Below are 17481 nucleotides of genomic sequence, written 5' to 3'. Positions count from 1 at the left end.
CTGGAAAAAGCAATCAGGTTACCTTAACGGGCAACTGAAACCATCTCCAAACGTCCCACCTGGGCCATGTTGTTACAGTATAATGAAATACAGGAGTATTTGTGAAAACTATTCACATTTATGAAAAATATATGTGTTTTTATGCCCACAGCTCCAAATCCAATGAATTATTTATTAGCAGAGTGCCTATTTTTAGGATCCAGTCAAAGTCAAACTGAACAAAACAGATGACTGATGATGAGCACTGCAATTTTAACTGGGAAATATTGTCTTTGGCTGCAGCTGGGGACTTTCCCATCTTGTTTGGGAACACAAATAACGTAGAAGGTGCATCTCTAAACACATTAATGGGGCAAAGTTGTACTGCTCTAGATTTTCAAATGTACAAGGAACTTTTGTTCCATCTTCCAAGAATGATGCCAACAGTAGACTGGGACAAAGTTCCTATAATGTGCTTTGGATTTCAGTGAAAGAATGACACTCAATCACCAATTTAAACATTTTATTATATCAAACAAATTTAGATTACAGATACAATCATCAAGTATGATTGAAACAAAACTCTCCAAATTTAATTCATGTACAATACACTATTACCATTCAAAACTGAAGAAATGTTACATAATCCTTAAATACATTGCAGAAGAAAAAGAAACATCTTTACAGGAATGCTTTTTTGTTTATTATTGGACATTGTGGTCGTTGTTGGCAGCTGGAAAGTGAAGTAAAGTTAGTGATAAATCTTGTAATCTGGTGAAAGATACTGTATTTCTTTCAGGCAAGTCAAGTGTACTGTGAACGTTTTCAAGGGATTGTCATATATTCTACATGTTAATGCCATATGGGTCATTGATCTTGAATAGAAAATAGAGTGCAATGATTCAACTTTGTGTCTAGTATTACATTGTGAAAGTTTTAATTCCCTGCATGTTCCCTGTTTGTATTAGTATTCTAACAAAATAGCAAATAAATGATCCCTAAAAGCATTAGAATGTTAAAAATGCTCATGGGTGATGGCACCTTCCTTGTTTGTTTGGAATCCGTAAATACTAACAGGGTGCATCGACAAGTGGGTCAGTTTACCAGCGTATAAACCAGATGTGATAACTGGGTGACATTTTAGGGCAATTGCATCCTCACTGCTCTCTGTGCTGAGAGAGAAAACGTGTTTGATTTACAACAGGACCAACAATCTTCCATCTAGCACAATTTGAGCATCCAGTGGTGTAGCATAAATGAAGCCATCAATCAGGCCACACATGCTGTCCACTGCTTTATTTACTGTCTTTGACTAGTGCTGAATAAATTGAGGCATTTGATCTCAAAGTGATTGATACTTTCCAGATGAAGGTGCATATTACGGTGGAGTTGTATTGCTTTGAGATTGAACTTTAAACGCAGAATCAATGGCACATATTTAATGAATAACAGGCTGTCAGATATGTTGCCTTTGAACACTTACAGGGACATTCAGCTTGTGTTGTGGCATATTTATGATTGTGTAGTGACATTGCAAGTCAGAATCTGGTTCATACGCAGCCGTGTTAAATTTCGCTCAGGGAATTAATAGATAACACAAAAAAACACGTCTTAATGAGGGTTTGTGTAGAAACCTTTTTGTCTTGTTGTCAAGGTGGTAACTAAGGCCTGACTGTAGAGGAACCTAGATTCCCTGATTCTAAAGTGGACACAATCTTCTGTCATTGTGTTGTGAACAGACAGAGCAGCATCTTGTTGGTACAGAAGGCTGTGTCTATTTCTCTTTCTCCACGCTGGATTTCTTTGTCTTCTCCTCTGCCAGCTGACTCACACTGGATGCTGCTGCTGCTGCTGCTGCTTTTGTATCTGCACAAAACAGACAGAGACATAAAAGATGGGAGAAAGAGAAGAGATGGGACGATTTTAAAAAGACATCATAGCAACAGATTTTCTTTCAAAACTCAAAATCTATATTCGTATCACTGTATGTAACACAAACATGTTATTCCAAATATTATACTTTATATGTATTCTAATGGGCTGTAACATAAACATTTCTGTAATTCCCTAACAATGCTCACACACACCAAGTTCATGATGTTTAAGCCTATGCATCCATTAGGCTTGGGGGAAAAGGACGTGGGAGTGTTCTGAAGGTTTCCAGTGTCTCTTGTGATATGATGCACATGTTTTAGAGATGTAGCCCTCAGTGTCATGTGTCTCCTTCACCCACTGACCTCACACCTTCACCCACTGACCTCCCACGGCCCACTCACACTCCACCTCATCCCCAGTCTTTCCACTTTCATATGTGGCGTCCTTCCAGTGCTCTGTGAAGTGTGGATCAAAGCCTCCTCACAGATGTTTGCTGATGAGCCATGATTACATGACAGCAAGCTTAGTGAACTATTTAACATGCATAAACAAACAGGGGGGGAGGGGTCGGATGGAAGGATTCTTGTGTACAGAGGATCCCTGTACCTGCTGGTGCATTGTTTTGTTGCGACGAGCAATCTGCTACACTGGCAACGCTGGGACAATCCACTTTTTCCTTGGAGAGGGGGCACCGCAGTTCGCCCGGAGCTTCTAATAGACTCTCCCTAGAGAACTCTGTTGGGGGGTGATAGAGAGGGAGAGAGGGAAGAAGGTGGAGAGATGGAAGATAAAAGAGGAAGGAAATGCAAACCCCATGCAGCCATGTGAATAAAAAGCTCTATACGGTTTGTTCTGTTACCACATCAGTGCACTAAACCAGCACTCCTTGTCTTATCGATCGATCGCTCCTGACATTTCTAGTTCTAAGTTATTTACACATGCTGAGGGGATTCAAAAGGCTGAGGTTTAAGTGAAGTCACACTCCACTGCACAGGTGTTAATGGTAATCGATTAGTTTCCCTCTCTCCTGTCTGCCGTTTGCTCTTTCCATCACGTCTGCAAATGTTATTTGCTGCATCTATAAACTGAGCAAATCACAAAAACAACAACATCGTCGGCCAACCTTGAAGCTTGTTTTTCCTCTTCCATCCGCTCAGCCACTATGGCCATCTGTGTTTGAGTGAATTAAAATCAAAATAAATTGTGAGGGATATTGCTGGAAACATTATCCTGTCCCGGGCAATTAGTGAGTAAGTGTATACAATATGTGCTGTAGTGTGACCATCTTTTCACCTGGACTATTTGGCCCAAGCTGAGGAGCTGAATCTGTCTTTTGTCACTGGCTATAAAGAGTTTGGCAAGGAAAGGACATAGTGTCTGCCAAGGTGGCACTGTGACCATGTAAGTGTCTTTTCTTTGTGTGTGTGTGTGTGTGTGTGTGTGTGTGTGTGTGTGTGTGTGTGTGTGTGTGTGTGTGTGTGTGTGTGTGTGTGTGTGTGTGTGTGTGTGTGCGTGTGCGTGTGTGTGTGTGAGTGTGTGTGTGTCCCTGTTCTCTCACCCCTATATTTCACATCCATTTACGCCTCCTCCAGCCATTCCCATGCCTCCTCCATATCGTTTTGCTTTTCCTCCAATTATTTCACTTCTCATTTTCAGCCCTTTGCTCCGTCTCCTGTAACTTTACACATTTCCCTTCTAAGTTTTTATCACTATGTGGCCATATGTGGCTTCATTCCTTATTTCTACACGATATTGGGCATCTTCCCATCTCTCCAGAGCCTTCCCTCTGCTCTCTTCCCTTGGTGCTGCATCATCTATTTTTTAAAGGCCAAACCAGAGCCCTGCTTATCCATCTCACATCCTCCGCTCTCCTTAGCGCCCCATATCCTCTTCTAGCCACCCTTTCCCTTTTCCTCCCGCCTCTGTCTGCATTCCCCTCATTTCACACCCCTCCTGTGGCAGTAATCTCATTCTTGGCAGGCATCCTTCTCTCCTTTATCCATTTATTCATTCTTTTATACAGATTTGTCTATTCCAAGCTGACACTGGGTGGAGGGACACATTGCCAGTTCCAACGATTAAACCCACATATATATTTTCCAGACTGTATGAGAAAATAAGGAAATATAAGGAAAAGGACTGAGAATCTAAAGGAATTCTGCAAGAACCCAAAGGATTTAAGAAAAACCTTAATCCCTCCTTTGTCAAAGTAGTTTGATAGTGAAGTGCTCTCCGTTTTGCACATTCAAACGTTATTTAAAGTCTTGATGGTTACAGTTAATGGAAACTGAAAAAACTAATTGTTTCATGTCGGTAATAAGTCAACAGTTGGATAGTTTCAGTGTTTTTGTAAACCAACAGATCTGACTCATCTGACCTATCAGGTCCAGAATTGTCTAATCAACATTTCTAACCCATTGGCTGAATGTTGTAAACCCTTTATTAGAAAGGTGTACCAGTTTGTGTTGCTGCCTTGCACAGATGCTGCAAACATGCAAATAACCTGCGGGCAGCCAGCTGTGTCTGTTTCCCTTCCACCTTTTTCTTGTTTACCCAACATTTGCTCTTCATTAATCTCTTTTAACAAAGGTTTTAATGGCCATACCCTCCATTTGGCAGCGCAGTTTCTCAAAGGCCTCTGCCGTGGCCTCATCGTCATGTGGGAGCTCCTCCTCAGCGGGAACAGATTCGGGGCTTGGCCGGTCTGACAGACAGCTCTCGGAGGAGCACTCGTCCCCTCCTCCCTGCTGCTGCCTGTACAGGTGGTGCTGCACCAGGAACTCCAGCTCTGACCAGAGGAAGACAGAGAACGCATGAAAGGTTTTGAAAGGTGAATAGATGAAAGGAAATGGAATCGCATCGTTGAATCATAGTGAAGTGGACAGCAGTGAAAGAGTGGATTGGAAGAAATATTGGAGTTGAAGTGGGAGGAATGTAAAACGTAGAGACGTGTTGGGCAGATGGAAGCAGATTGAGAGAGAAGAATGAAAAGAAAGCAGGGGCGTGAGCAGTACAATGTGAAGACAGATAGAGGGCTACATCATCGGTGTAGGTGGAGATGCGAGGACAGATCCAGCAATTATTGTAGGGTTAAACTTTTTTTTATACAGAAAAAACCTTTCAATAAGAGCCAGCTCTGCTTCCTGTAAGGAAGCGAGTAAAGACATATCAGTGTAATCCCATTCTTCATACTTCATGTGTTTATTACTCCTAATCCCTGTGTTTGGGGGCAACTAAAGTGCCCTCTTATTATTGCTTGGTTTTCCCTTAGCAGTGACTCATAACACTGCACTATTTAAAGAGAAATTGGAGACTAACCACGCTGGAGCAATAGTTTTCACTTAACACCTCTGTATTGTTCCTTTGCTTCAATTTTCATGTTGGGAATTATGCTTGTCCGTACTCTGAAAATTAGAAATTGGCAAATAAAAAATAGCCCTTTGCAGGTTTGATTTTGAAATGTATGATTGTGTGTGTTGTGTTGGTTATGTTAAGGCATTAAACCCTGCTTTCTTTAGGGAGCAATATGGAACGATGCTATACAATGCTATGAATTGTTGTGAATGTATTTACATGATGTCTCAGCACTATAGCAACTATCGATTGGTGGTGTAGCAACAACAATTTTCAAGTAAAAGTAGTAAAGTGCAAGAGCAAATGGAAGCAAGTGCAAGATCGAAGCAGTGTGGCTGTAAATGGGAGAAAGGAGAAGTGGGGATTCAGTCGATGCTGTGTTTTGTCCTGGATTCAGTTCAAATTTGAAATAGGACACAAGCAAAAATTTTTAAAGGGCACTTTGGGATTGTCACAATGTCACTTCAAATGGTCAGAAAGGAACTCCCAGGGATCTTTTATAGTCTAGTAAAAGTCACAGCAGGGGTTCTTTCACATGTACAAGGACTGTAAACACAGAGGACCATTCAACATGTATGGTGCATTAGTTCACAAGAGTTCAGCAGCAGAAGGAGTCATTGGTCATAAAATGGAACGAAACGAGCGTGTGCCTCATAGATTGCAGCAAAGATAGAGTTGTTGTTGCTTTATGGGCTGTAACAACAGCATGTGACGCACACAAATGACAATATTACAGCATGTTTTATGACAGCGCATAAATGACAATGTACCTTTCATTGTCGGTGTCCCTTTTTGACCTTTTCTCCGTTGCCGAGGGGAGTTCAACAAGGCTGCCTGCAAAACGTTAACACAAGTCAGTGGAGACAACTCATCCACATAATCTTCTAAAGGATTCTCATAATTCTGTTAAAAGTGGCTTCCGGCGACCAATCGTAAATCAGATCATACAATTACAAAGCATAATTACCTTATACAACTGGTTCGGGAGACGATCTTCATCTATTTCTGAAAGGAGATACATGAGGATATTAGGAGTTAGATGTTGTTTGGAGGCAACTAAAGTGCCCTCTTATTATTGCTTGGGTATAAAGGAATACTGACAAACAAAGTAAAGACAGTATAGAGAAGCAAAATGTGACACACGAGTCCTGCCACCCAACCTGCAGACATAAACACAAACACACACAAGTGCAGTGAGAACATTAGTTGTAGAAAAGAGAGTTGATCTCTTCAGTATGTTGTAGGGCTGCTGCTGTGGGTGGGCTCTCTATCCAAACACACAAGGTGACCCCTACACAGATGGTTATCTGACTGTCTACACACAAGCAGTGTTTACTTTTCCCCCTTTTTCACTTTTTCACATGGGGGGTGGATTTTATATTTTTTATATTAAAGCTATATTTAAGCCGACTAACATGCTGTTTAATTCTCCTAAGTTCACTTATGAGATCAAGAAAGGCCCAAAACTAATACATGCTATACTAATACATTTTTTGTGCTGTTGACCGGTTCACACACTTCTATTATAGCACTATAATATTCACAATCAATGTAGACTTGAAGCGAACATGTGTCCAGATGGGAAGCAAGATGGTATATCATTTATATTGAATAAGAGTGAGTGAAACGTGATCCTGTGGTCACTATAAGAGGCTAAAATAGATAAAGACCAGTCGATGGGTGTACAGTGAAGCCATTAACCGTGATCAATATTCTGTGTTGAACCCGCTCACAACTCTGTTTGCAGCCTCAGAACTTTTTTTTCTAGGACACCACCTTGTTGCTTGGCAACCTATACATCCCAAGGCACCAGCACTGTGTATGAGTGTGTATGCTTGTGTCAGTGTGTGTGTGTGTGTGCACGTCATTCCTGCTTATAAGCATGCACAAGGCTCTTCAAAATGCCAGGGATGTGCTGGCTTCTTTATTCAACACTTTCTCTGCACCGAATGCAAACCCATTGGGGCATGAAACCTGATACAAAAACCTTTGGATTTTGTTTCATCTTCATCTTTGAGGATTTACACAGTTTTACACAACTAAACCTTATTTTTTGCCGCTGCAAGAGTTTGGGTACAGGACCGCACAACTTTATACAATAGACAGGGTGCAGCATATTTTCATAGATTTCAAAATACATATCAAAAGAAAACAACTTACTTCCATTGATAGATGCAATTTTAAAAGTATAATTATTGCATTTTTTGTACGTTTAACACCTGTGCTGATTAAAGTAGCTGATGCAATTAAATCAGAGATGCGTTGGCGTTCTCTAAACGGGAATATATTCACAGATGCTAATCAAACGTATTAACTGTATATTTTATGTTTCTGCACCACAGATGGACTGAAAGAATATTATATTTAACAGCTGCAATCTCTGTTTTTGTGTTATAATTTGTAATGTTGGTACAGTATGTTAAAACATACAATCTGTCAAATTCCCCTGGAATTTAAAGCCTTTGGATAAGCAAATATCTCTTCATTGTTTTACAATGGCATAAGCAGTTGAAATGATTGTAGTAAGTAAATGAAAATTACAGTAATAGGGACTATTGTTCATATAATAAAGCTTGAACAAAACTTGAACTTCAAATGTTTGTGCATTAGGCCCATCTGTGTTTCTAGAGAAAAGACAAATCCAGCCGACAAGTCTGTCACTGCAACTCCCAGCTGCCTGTCTGTCTGTCTCTGGGCCAAATGAGAACAAATGGGATCTGTGCTTGTATACGCGCTTTACAATGACCTCACATTCGCCCATTCATACTCTGATGACAGGGGCATACCATGCAAGCCACCTACCATGCGGGGGCTCAGTGTCTTGCTCAACAACACTTCAACAGGAGGAACCCAGAATTGAACCAAGAATCTTCCAATCCCCTAGATAACCGCTCAAAAATCCTCAGCCATTCTGCCCCTTCTGCCCGCATTGTATTCAGCCAAAAGTTCTTAATTTAGCTGTCTGCTGCAGCTGGGTTTTCGAGGTCATTTCTATATTTTCCTTCTCATTTTCTGTTTTTTGTTTTACACTTTTGCTTCAGAAATGAAACTGCACCGTTTTTCATATTCTGTTTTTTGTTTCAGAATAGGAAATCAGATGAACGGAAGGTACGAGTATTCCAAACATAGATTAGATTTCTGTTCACACTTGTCATAAATGCTAAGAATGGAGGTTATTGGTCTCTGAATCATTCATAATAACTCATAATATCACAATATTTTGCCAAGGTTAACGGAGGCACAGAGCTTATCCTGCAATGTGCAACATTCCACTGTAAAGCATTATCCTGACTGTGCGACTGGAGGGGAAAATAAACCTCTAACACGCAAAACAGTGCGTTTCAGGTTGCGGCACAGAAATCTGATATAGACAAGAGTCGCTGTTGGTGCTTGTGAGGATGAAAGACGTTAGCTCAGTACACCGCATGCTGGTCATTCTCTGTGGTTATGTGATTATCTGGCAGCCTGACTTTACTACGCATCCTGATGTGCTTCTGGTTAATCTCATAGAGCCAACATAAGAGTTAAAACAGGTAAATATCATCTGAATTTCATGTATATTAAATCCAAGCTTAGTCTGAAGAGGAGATGCAGTCACCTTCTTAATTTACGCATGTTCATTATTTTGCCCACAGTCTGCATGTTGGATGCTTATGTATCAGCGGTTGTTCCTCTGATGCTCTATTGGGGTGCACAGTGCTCATGGCAAAGCAATCTGCAGAGCATTAAATAATGCAGAGCTCTGTTCTCTGATGTGGGGGCACACCAGCCCTGCGCACGTGCAGCTTCTCTTCCTCATCATCATATCTATCGGTCTCCTCTTATGCCTGATTTGGTGTATTTTTCTCTGGCGTTTGCTGCGTCAGTTTCTCTAATTTTGCGACGGTATCAGAATTTATTTTTCACCTCTCTTAAGCCCAAACATGGCCTGACACAGCCCTGCCTTTCACCTGAGATCTTTTACTTCCTCTGTCTCTGTCTCTCCATTTTCTAACTCTCACAGTCTTCTATAGTCTCCATTTATTCACTTCACAAACTATTCCTTCAACACTCAAGTCATCTCTTCTTTTTCTTTTCTTTTTCTTATTGTTGTCTTCTTTCGCCTCTCTGGTACACTGGGGAGGCTTGTTGAGGCTTCTCGCTGCACTTTGATTCAGAGATCAAGTGCTACGCTGAGATACTTCATGCCACTTTGCCAATTAAACTGACACACACATTCAGGGGCATGCACACACACACACACATGCAAAAACAAGAGTGAAGAGCAGCATATGCTTGACACTCAACTCTGCAACTAAGAACAAAGAAAGAAGCACAGGGGGAACAGAGACAGAGAGTCGACTTTTGAATCAGATCTAATTGGAAAAATTGCAAAGCTTCCAATGAAGGCATGAAGTCTCTGTAGGTATCTTGAATGACACTATGCAATATAAAAGGAAACCACCTCCTCCTTTCTCTCCAGCAGAAAGAATACACTCCGCCCTTTGTCTTAATTCCGTAGTGAGTGATACTGCACACTCACAGGAGCAGGGCGGGGCGGGGTGCATGCAGCCAATGTGTGACTCATAGAAGAGGAGAACTCTCTGGAGGAAGGCTGTTATGTTTGATCATCGCATCCCATGAGAGCAGACAAACTGGACTGTTTTTAGCAGCTCTAATGCTATAGGAAGAATCATTTTGGAATATTTGATTCCACACAAACACATACACACACACACACACATTCACAGAAAGAGGTCCTTACCAGGTGATGATTGATCACTGGATGCCACTAAAGTAGCAGGTGTTGGTCTTCGTCTTCTGATCTAAAACAACAAATACAGAACATTGTATTTGTCATTTGAGCGATTAATCATTTGACAGAACCGAAAATTGCATAATTAATTGATAAAAAATACCTTATATTGTATTTGTATTATCTTGTATTTGTGACTGATCTCAAACCTACACTTCAACCTCGAACAGGCTGAATTGGTTTCTTTGAATTTGGCATCCCCTTTCTTTGTCTCTAAGCAGATGAAAGAAGAGGCTGTATGATGTCATCCTCTCCCAACCTGTAGTAACCTGTGGTAACCCCACATATCAGCAGATAAGCCACCATCAACTGCTTGCCTCTGGCTGTTATACTGACGTGTAGAATGTTCTGCCACAATAAAGTAAAAGTAGATGCAAATTTCAGTGAGCTTGTTCATATTTGAGTTAACAGTTCAAATTGTGCACAGAGATCTGGAGTTGCAACAGTACAGTAAAAGTAGTAGGTATTTAATTCCCTTTATTTTAATGTATTTTATATGTATATGTTTTGTATGTAACAGACAAAGACATCATCACAAACACAGCTCACTGCACAACCTGAGCTCTGAACTCTGATCCAAACAGGTGAAGAAACCATAAACATAACAGCCAATAATAACATAACTTTACGCCAAGTATTAATTTTTCTCCACCGTCTTGGCAGATAAACAGGTAATTAAACTGTGCAGAGCTTTTCTACACATGCAGATGGTGATTTCACTCTTTCTTGTTTTGATAAATTCCAGTAAGAAGCGATCCAGGCAAAGCGATGTGATCAATCCTCATTTGCCTGCAGGATCAGGTGATTACATTTCCATTTAATTGCTCCATAAACCTAAAGTCTGTGGTATAGGAACGCAAATGCACAGTAAATTATTGACACACACACACACACACCTTCCAACACACACAAATACGCTTCTCACACACAGCTGACAGTGTTGCTGACTAACACCGGAGAGCTTCAGTCACCCATGCATCTTTCTTACTGCTGCCTGTGCATTTAGAAAAGCACCGTAGTTTAGTCAAGTCAGCCTATCTAGTTCAGGAAATGAGTTGTTGGGTCCAAAATACACATTTATTGTTTCGCCATTTTAAATGCTGCCTTTTTCGCTGAGCCGTCTTTTCTCTCAGCACCTGTGAGTCACAATTCCCTTTCCACATATTTCGACACAGGTCCCACTTGAATCAAGCCTGTGAGCCCTTAAACCGAAGAGTCATTTTAACTTTGGTTTTAATAAAACCTTCAACTATGTAATTGTGTTTGCCTTCCTTCCTCATCATCTCCTGGCCACTCTGATTGATCTTGTGGCAAACATCACCACCGTGTCATTAGTTAGAAGCCCAAAATCCTCACATTTCATTATTGCTCTGTGTGCTCCCCCTCATTTCAGAAAAAACCTGCTAAATTAATACTACATTTGATCGAACACGCCGGCACATCACATGCAGATCCCCTGTACAAGCATGCAGCCTGATACTGATTTGCAATTGCAACATATGATGGAATATGCCAGACAACTAAATTGGTTCACATTCATTATAATTTCAAGATGTAGAGATGTAACTGTTGAGATGGTGTGTGCTTGTAAAGAAGCTCCGTAGCAAAGGCTAATTGGGTATTCACGTTTGAAGAGGCTGTGTGAATGAGCCGAGGCATTGAGCGATGCCTCTTTTCTCTGTGCTCCTTTAAGAGCAGGCTGAGATGTGTTACTGCCAGGGACACTCATAGGAAAACTGCTGACCTCATATCCTGCGGTGAGCGTTCACTATTCTGTCCCACCTGCTCGTGTCACCGCCACATTCTGTCTAACTGCACTCGGCAGTTTGTTGTTTTTCCTTATTGAATTCCGGCAACACAGTTGTCATAAGTTGACGTAAACGCAACTGCCGAGGACTTTAACCGACAATAGATGGTGCATTAGGATGCCCGTCCTCTGGTATTTTTCAAATAACTGGAGATATTAATCCATCCATTTTCTTGTTCTTTGGCTTTTGTAACCCGTCTCTTTGCCAAATTAGTCCATAATTCTGCGCCAACTCCTAAGGCTTTCCTGTCCTGGCTTAATTTAATTGATTTCCACTACTTTCTATTCAATTTAAAATACTACTTACTGCAAGCAAGGCTCTATATGCAACAACCTATCAGTGAACTGCTGATTCCATACAAGTGTTAAAGTGCTCATGTCGTCTGAACAGGTCTCCTGGTGATGCTTTGGTGAGGAGGTGATCTTTTGCTGTCCTGGCTCTCAGGCTATTGAACTAAATCCCTCTAGGTGTCGGGTCAGCAAACTCTGTTAGTGTTTTAAAGCACATTGTAGTGACTTAAAGCTGTTTCTCTGAGACACATTATTCACGTTTCGGCTTACGTTTGATTCTGTCACATTCTGTTTTAAGGGAGTGTGTTTATGTGTGTTCTTTATCTACATTGGATCTCAAGGTTTGACAACTGATGCATAAATACTTTCACTTAATCATTATTTTAAAAGTTCATGTAATATTATTTTGGCCTCATGTCTGTATTGTGTTGCCTTTGCAGCGATTCCACCGTCCGGCACACACTAATGCACACTGGGCCGTAGCTGTGTAGAAGTGATTATGCCCTGAGTCGTTGTTATTCTCCTCAGCTGAGAGCAGAGCGAATTCCCTGATCCTTCCGTCACACACACACTTCTGCCACAGGACAAACCGTTTTACCCCTCAAACCACCATGCCCGCTTTTCAACCCACAGCCTCTTTAAAATTCAGTTCAGTCACTTTTCACAACAAAGAACCCAAACAGTCTTTGAAGGTGGGCCGTGGAATCCATGCATGCCGGGTGTTGCTGTTTATGTGGGGGCAGCTGACAAAATACTTCATGATGGAAAAGATTGTTCAAGATGAAAAGCAGCTGAGTTAAATCCTCCTGTGAATTTAATGAGGTTTTGGAGTGTTGTATTTATAATATTTTGTCTGCTTTTGCCAAAATAAAGTTGTTGCTGGTTTCAATAAATAAACCAAAGGTGAGCTCAGGCTACAGACATAACACCTACAATCATAATCATAAAAATGTGAGTTACCCACTGAGATGAATGAATTTTGAAAATAATCTTGAGATGGGAATCTCGCCCTGTGACCTCACCAAGTAATAATCATTTGTCTTTGAACAAGACATGAAACCCGAGAGTTTTTCTGTGACCTACGGCGGGACACTGTGTCCAGAATTAGACAATGGGCATTCATGCTTAGCCAGACCATGCAGCTGAACTAAAGGTTAAAGAGAAGGTTGTCTGAAACGTTCTGTTAAATCCCAATTAGGTGGCTGAGGCAGCATTCACTCCGTAAGGAAAACAGAAGAAAAGATTTAGAGCCAAATATCGTTGCGTAATCAGTGGCCCTTACATGCCCTGGTAACACTAACATGGGGAAAAAAGGAGGATAAATCTCTGTCTTTCATTTCATCATCCTTGATCAGGCAATTGGAAATCGGATCTTGTCATTGTCCAGGCTGAAACACGCACAGAGTCCTTCAAAATCCGACAGACATTCTCAAACTACGCTCCCTCTGTTGACTCTGAATAGAAGACATTATTCACAGGACCTTGAAAAGTCATATCTTTGACGTCTGCTGTCCATGTTTCCAAGCGTCTGCCTCTGCCTCTCACTTTCTATAAATCTTTTGTGTTGCATTCTTGACAACGTGCCTCATCGCTTTCTTTCTCTGATTCATGGCTTTACAAGCAGTTGCAAAGGAAAGCAATGGGAAAGACACATTTAGCGGAAGTAATCTGAAGAGAAGTTCAAAGGTGATGTTCATCGTAGAATACAATTTAGGAATAATCAGATCACTTTTTTCAACTGAATTGTTCATTGGGAGCTTAAAAACTCTCAAACTGTCCCAGATGAACTGTGGTAAAAATGTTAATAGATTCTTTGTATAGCCCAAATCAAAGTAAAGTATTACTCAAACCCATATTTTCATTTTCACATGAATGCACAGCAGATAAGCATGGTATCATAACAGGGATTATCTCCTTCTCTCTAACATTCTTCTTGTAATATGGCCTTCCTGGGGTTATGAAGCTGTAATTGTTACAGTGTGTTCTCAGCGAAGGACAGTCATCTTTCATCAGTTGAGAATATTGGGGTTTGTGCTTGGTGTCCGCAAATGTCTCTAATGAAAGAATATTACCTCAAAATGCCAGCATTCATCATCACAATGAGAAATATATTGCCATCATCTTTGAACACTTTTCTCTGGCAGATGCTCCTCATCTGGAAGGTCACTGACAACTTGAACATTATCTCTGTGTGATGTCACCAAACAGCATGGTAACAGCTCTGTAATTCTTATTTAATTGACAAGTCATTTAGCTCCGTTAATGGTGCTGTTTATAATGTGAGTAAGAACACGGTTTAAGTGTTGACGTGACCTATGCGGTGATTTATGTATTGCATCAGTTTTAATGAAATTAAACACACTAGAGTTAAAACCCCCAAGACGTCATAGCTAAGTAATAGTTTGGCAGTTGTTCAGGTTCATGTTAACAGCTCTCTGTCTGAGTTTAAGAGCATAGAGTGTGGCGTACCGCAGAGAAGCGCTTCAGGTCCTCTTATTTATTCTTCCTTAATATACAACACATCAGTTACACAGATTGCTCTAATGATTTTTCAGCTTCAGAATTTGGGGATTTGACTCTCTAATGAAAAGTTAATCTAAGAAAAATAGAAATCCCTTATCTTCTCAAAGAAAGCTTGTTAAATCAGGGAGATCTATGGAGGTGCTTTTCACTGATATACTGCTGCATTTAAGTGATTAAAGCGGAGAAACAAAGTTGTGTATTCTGCTGCAGCACAGCGGAAGAACGCTCCCACGTGGCTACAGCAGATTTCATCAGAGAGCAAATCCAAAGTGGCCTTGAAAATGTGTTTCCTCAGCACATTGTGGTACACGGTGCTATTTAATATCCCTGAATAAAACTTGGAACATACATGTCTGAACACCCAACCTGCGCTTGTATGCATGCTCCTTCTATTTGTATTCTTATTGTATATGTTATCATATCATGAAGTGAATTTGTGATAATTAATCAGGTCGACATCATGACAAAGCAAACCCAAGCTCAACTTCAACCCCAAAAATTGGTTTGTATTGTACATACAGAGAAATGACACACTGTAATTAATCTAATTAATGAGAAATAAATATTAAAGTTTATAAAATATTGTCATAACGCAAAGAGAAAGCCTAGAAACTTCTATCTCCATGTTATCCGCCAACATCATCAGTTCATGGCCTGTGTCATGTGCAATCAGTTTTTACTCATAGGAAGGCATTGGGTTGTGTGATAAGGGAGACAGATAGCTGTGTGTGGATAAGAGGGTTAGTGTGTGTGCTCTTGGTGTGAGGGTCAGAGCTCAGACTGTTTTGGCTGCCATGTCGTTCTCCTCAGAGGCTGATTTAACATGCTGTGAGGTGTCAGCCTGCAGGGATCACTGAACCATGCGTGAGGCCTCCTGCCGCACATACACACACACACACACACACACACACACACACACACTAAATACTTGTTTTTTTCATCTCTCTCGCTTTGCTGTCTCTTACACATTTGAGTTGTCTTTCTCTGTTATCGCACAAACACACACCTCAAAATCCATGAAAGCTCATTGGTCTTAGAATTAATATAAAGACAATCCTTCAATCGTAAAGTCTCAGAGGCAAGATGCACCACAAGCTATGGCCGTGGTTATTGTGGTGAGGAGCTGAGGACACTCTAGTGTCTGAGTTGTTGAGGACAAATTGAATTTGTACTGGTACACAGGTAAGTGGAGATCTATGTGTGGTTCTACAAGAGCAGATAAACTCCAGGCTGAAATAGTTTTAGATCTTGTGCTGAATGGCTGGAAGCCTCTGGCCAAATGTAGTCAGAAGACACCAACACAGTGACAAACAGACATAAACAGAGAAAGACAGAGAGAGAGTTCTGAGAAAACCCTAATTGCACCCGAGAGAGAGACAAAGAGAGAGAAAGAGAGGGAGAGAGATTCAGACACAAAGGCAATAACACTCCAACGCTGAGCTCCATGCCAATGTCATTCTGCTGTTTGAGTAAGGAAGCAAATAATCAATAGTTTCTTGTTTGTATTTGCTTGTGTTTGCAGTTCGGTTTTTTGTGTCTTACTATTGATCAAATATTTTCAAGGTTCAATCAATGGCATTGATTTGTAGTGTTGTAAAGCACGAAATATAAATCTGCTACTAGTGGACTATGATAGTGAAAGGTTACATGTAGAGCAATCAGGCTGATTTAAAATCTCTCTGGGAAGTGATGTTACAGTGAGAGATGCAATACATTATAGATACAGATACATAGATCACCAGTATGTTGCATGATGCAGATCAGACTGAGGCGCACATCAGCAGACCCTGCTATTTCTGAGAAAATCTGATATTCAAGAGTAAAATCAGTTAGATTAACGTCAGGAAGCCTTTGAAATGCACTGAAGCTGCTGTCCTTCCCACTTTGAAAGCCATTTTACATGACATGCAATTTCCTTTTATACAGATGACATTGTGTAGTAACATAATCTCATTCTGCCCATGAAAAACCTGCATGTCTTGTTTACATTCGTCTCCGCTGCAACAGATCCACTTACCAAAACCTTGTACATGCCCACACTCTATCATTCACACACACATATTCATATTCAGCTCACGACTTCTAAGCTCAAACTTCCCCTGAGCAATAACAAAACCATATTCCCAAAATGTCTTCATCAGGGGGGGAATTCATCTAGATTTGTAAGAGCTGGAGCACTCTGCAGTGTCTCTCAATGTCAATCTCCTTCCCTCTCTGTCTCTCTGCTCCGCCATCGTGCACACACACATACACACATACACACTCTGTGCACATGCACAAAGCAGGTCCCTAAAACCTACTTTCCCTCCGGGCTGTACAGTCACATTGGGAAGGAGTGAGCGGCGGAGGCAGAGAGAGCAAGACAGAGAGCAGAGTGTAGTCAGACTCATAAATCTTTGCTGCTTTTACTTGTGGCTCATTTATTATAAATGACATGTCCCGTTCATGTTATATTTATATTAAAAAAAGGAGGAAATGGGGCAAATCGCTCACAATATTCTCTACAGACTCACACTGGGCCCTCACAGTCACTGAAGTGTCTTTTTTTCATTTTCATGGAGTGATTTTGGTTTCATCACTAAAATAACTAAAAATAAAAGTGTCAGAATATTCAATCTTGTTTGAATGATGTGTCACTCTTCAGATTTTTCTGTTACTGCCATGCAACTACAGTATTATGTGATATGTTTTAAAGAAATCATTCCATAGTTGTTGATGATTATTATTTTTTAACATCTAATCATTCCCCTGACACAACTTTTGCTGGTATCTTTTGCTGGCTGCGTTTGGGACTGCACTCTGAGCACACTGAGACCAAAAACAACATCCAACCTCAGGAGACGCATCCATGCTGCAA

At 40.7% G+C, this 17481-nt stretch overlaps 1 protein-coding gene across 1 annotated transcript in view; it reads right to left on the bottom strand.

Moving 5' to 3' along the window:
* Positions 1-321: 321 nt before the first annotated feature.
* Positions 322-17481, bottom strand: part of LOC142991063 (protein phosphatase 1 regulatory subunit 1A-like) — an 18057-nt gene continuing 897 nt past the window's right edge. The window contains exons 3-8 of the mRNA XM_076141036.1: positions 9953-10013; positions 6176-6213; positions 5979-6042; positions 4460-4642; positions 2461-2589; positions 322-1845 (exon numbers count right to left, since the gene is read on the bottom strand). Of these exons, the coding sequence (XP_075997151.1) occupies positions 1754-1845; positions 2461-2589; positions 4460-4642; positions 5979-6042; positions 6176-6213; positions 9953-10013 (567 nt within the window). The 3' untranslated portion in view covers positions 322-1753. The remainder of the gene's footprint in view (positions 1846-2460; positions 2590-4459; positions 4643-5978; positions 6043-6175; positions 6214-9952; positions 10014-17481) is intronic.

Source organism: Genypterus blacodes, unplaced genomic scaffold (genome assembly GCF_046128005.1).
Source record: "Genypterus blacodes isolate CSIRO-AG114 ecotype Tasmania unplaced genomic scaffold, CSIRO-AGI_Gbla_v1 ptg000017l_1, whole genome shotgun sequence".
NCBI classification, from domain to species: Eukaryota; Metazoa; Chordata; class Actinopteri; order Ophidiiformes; family Ophidiidae; genus Genypterus; species Genypterus blacodes.
This window is presented reverse-complemented; position numbering and strand designations above follow the sequence as displayed.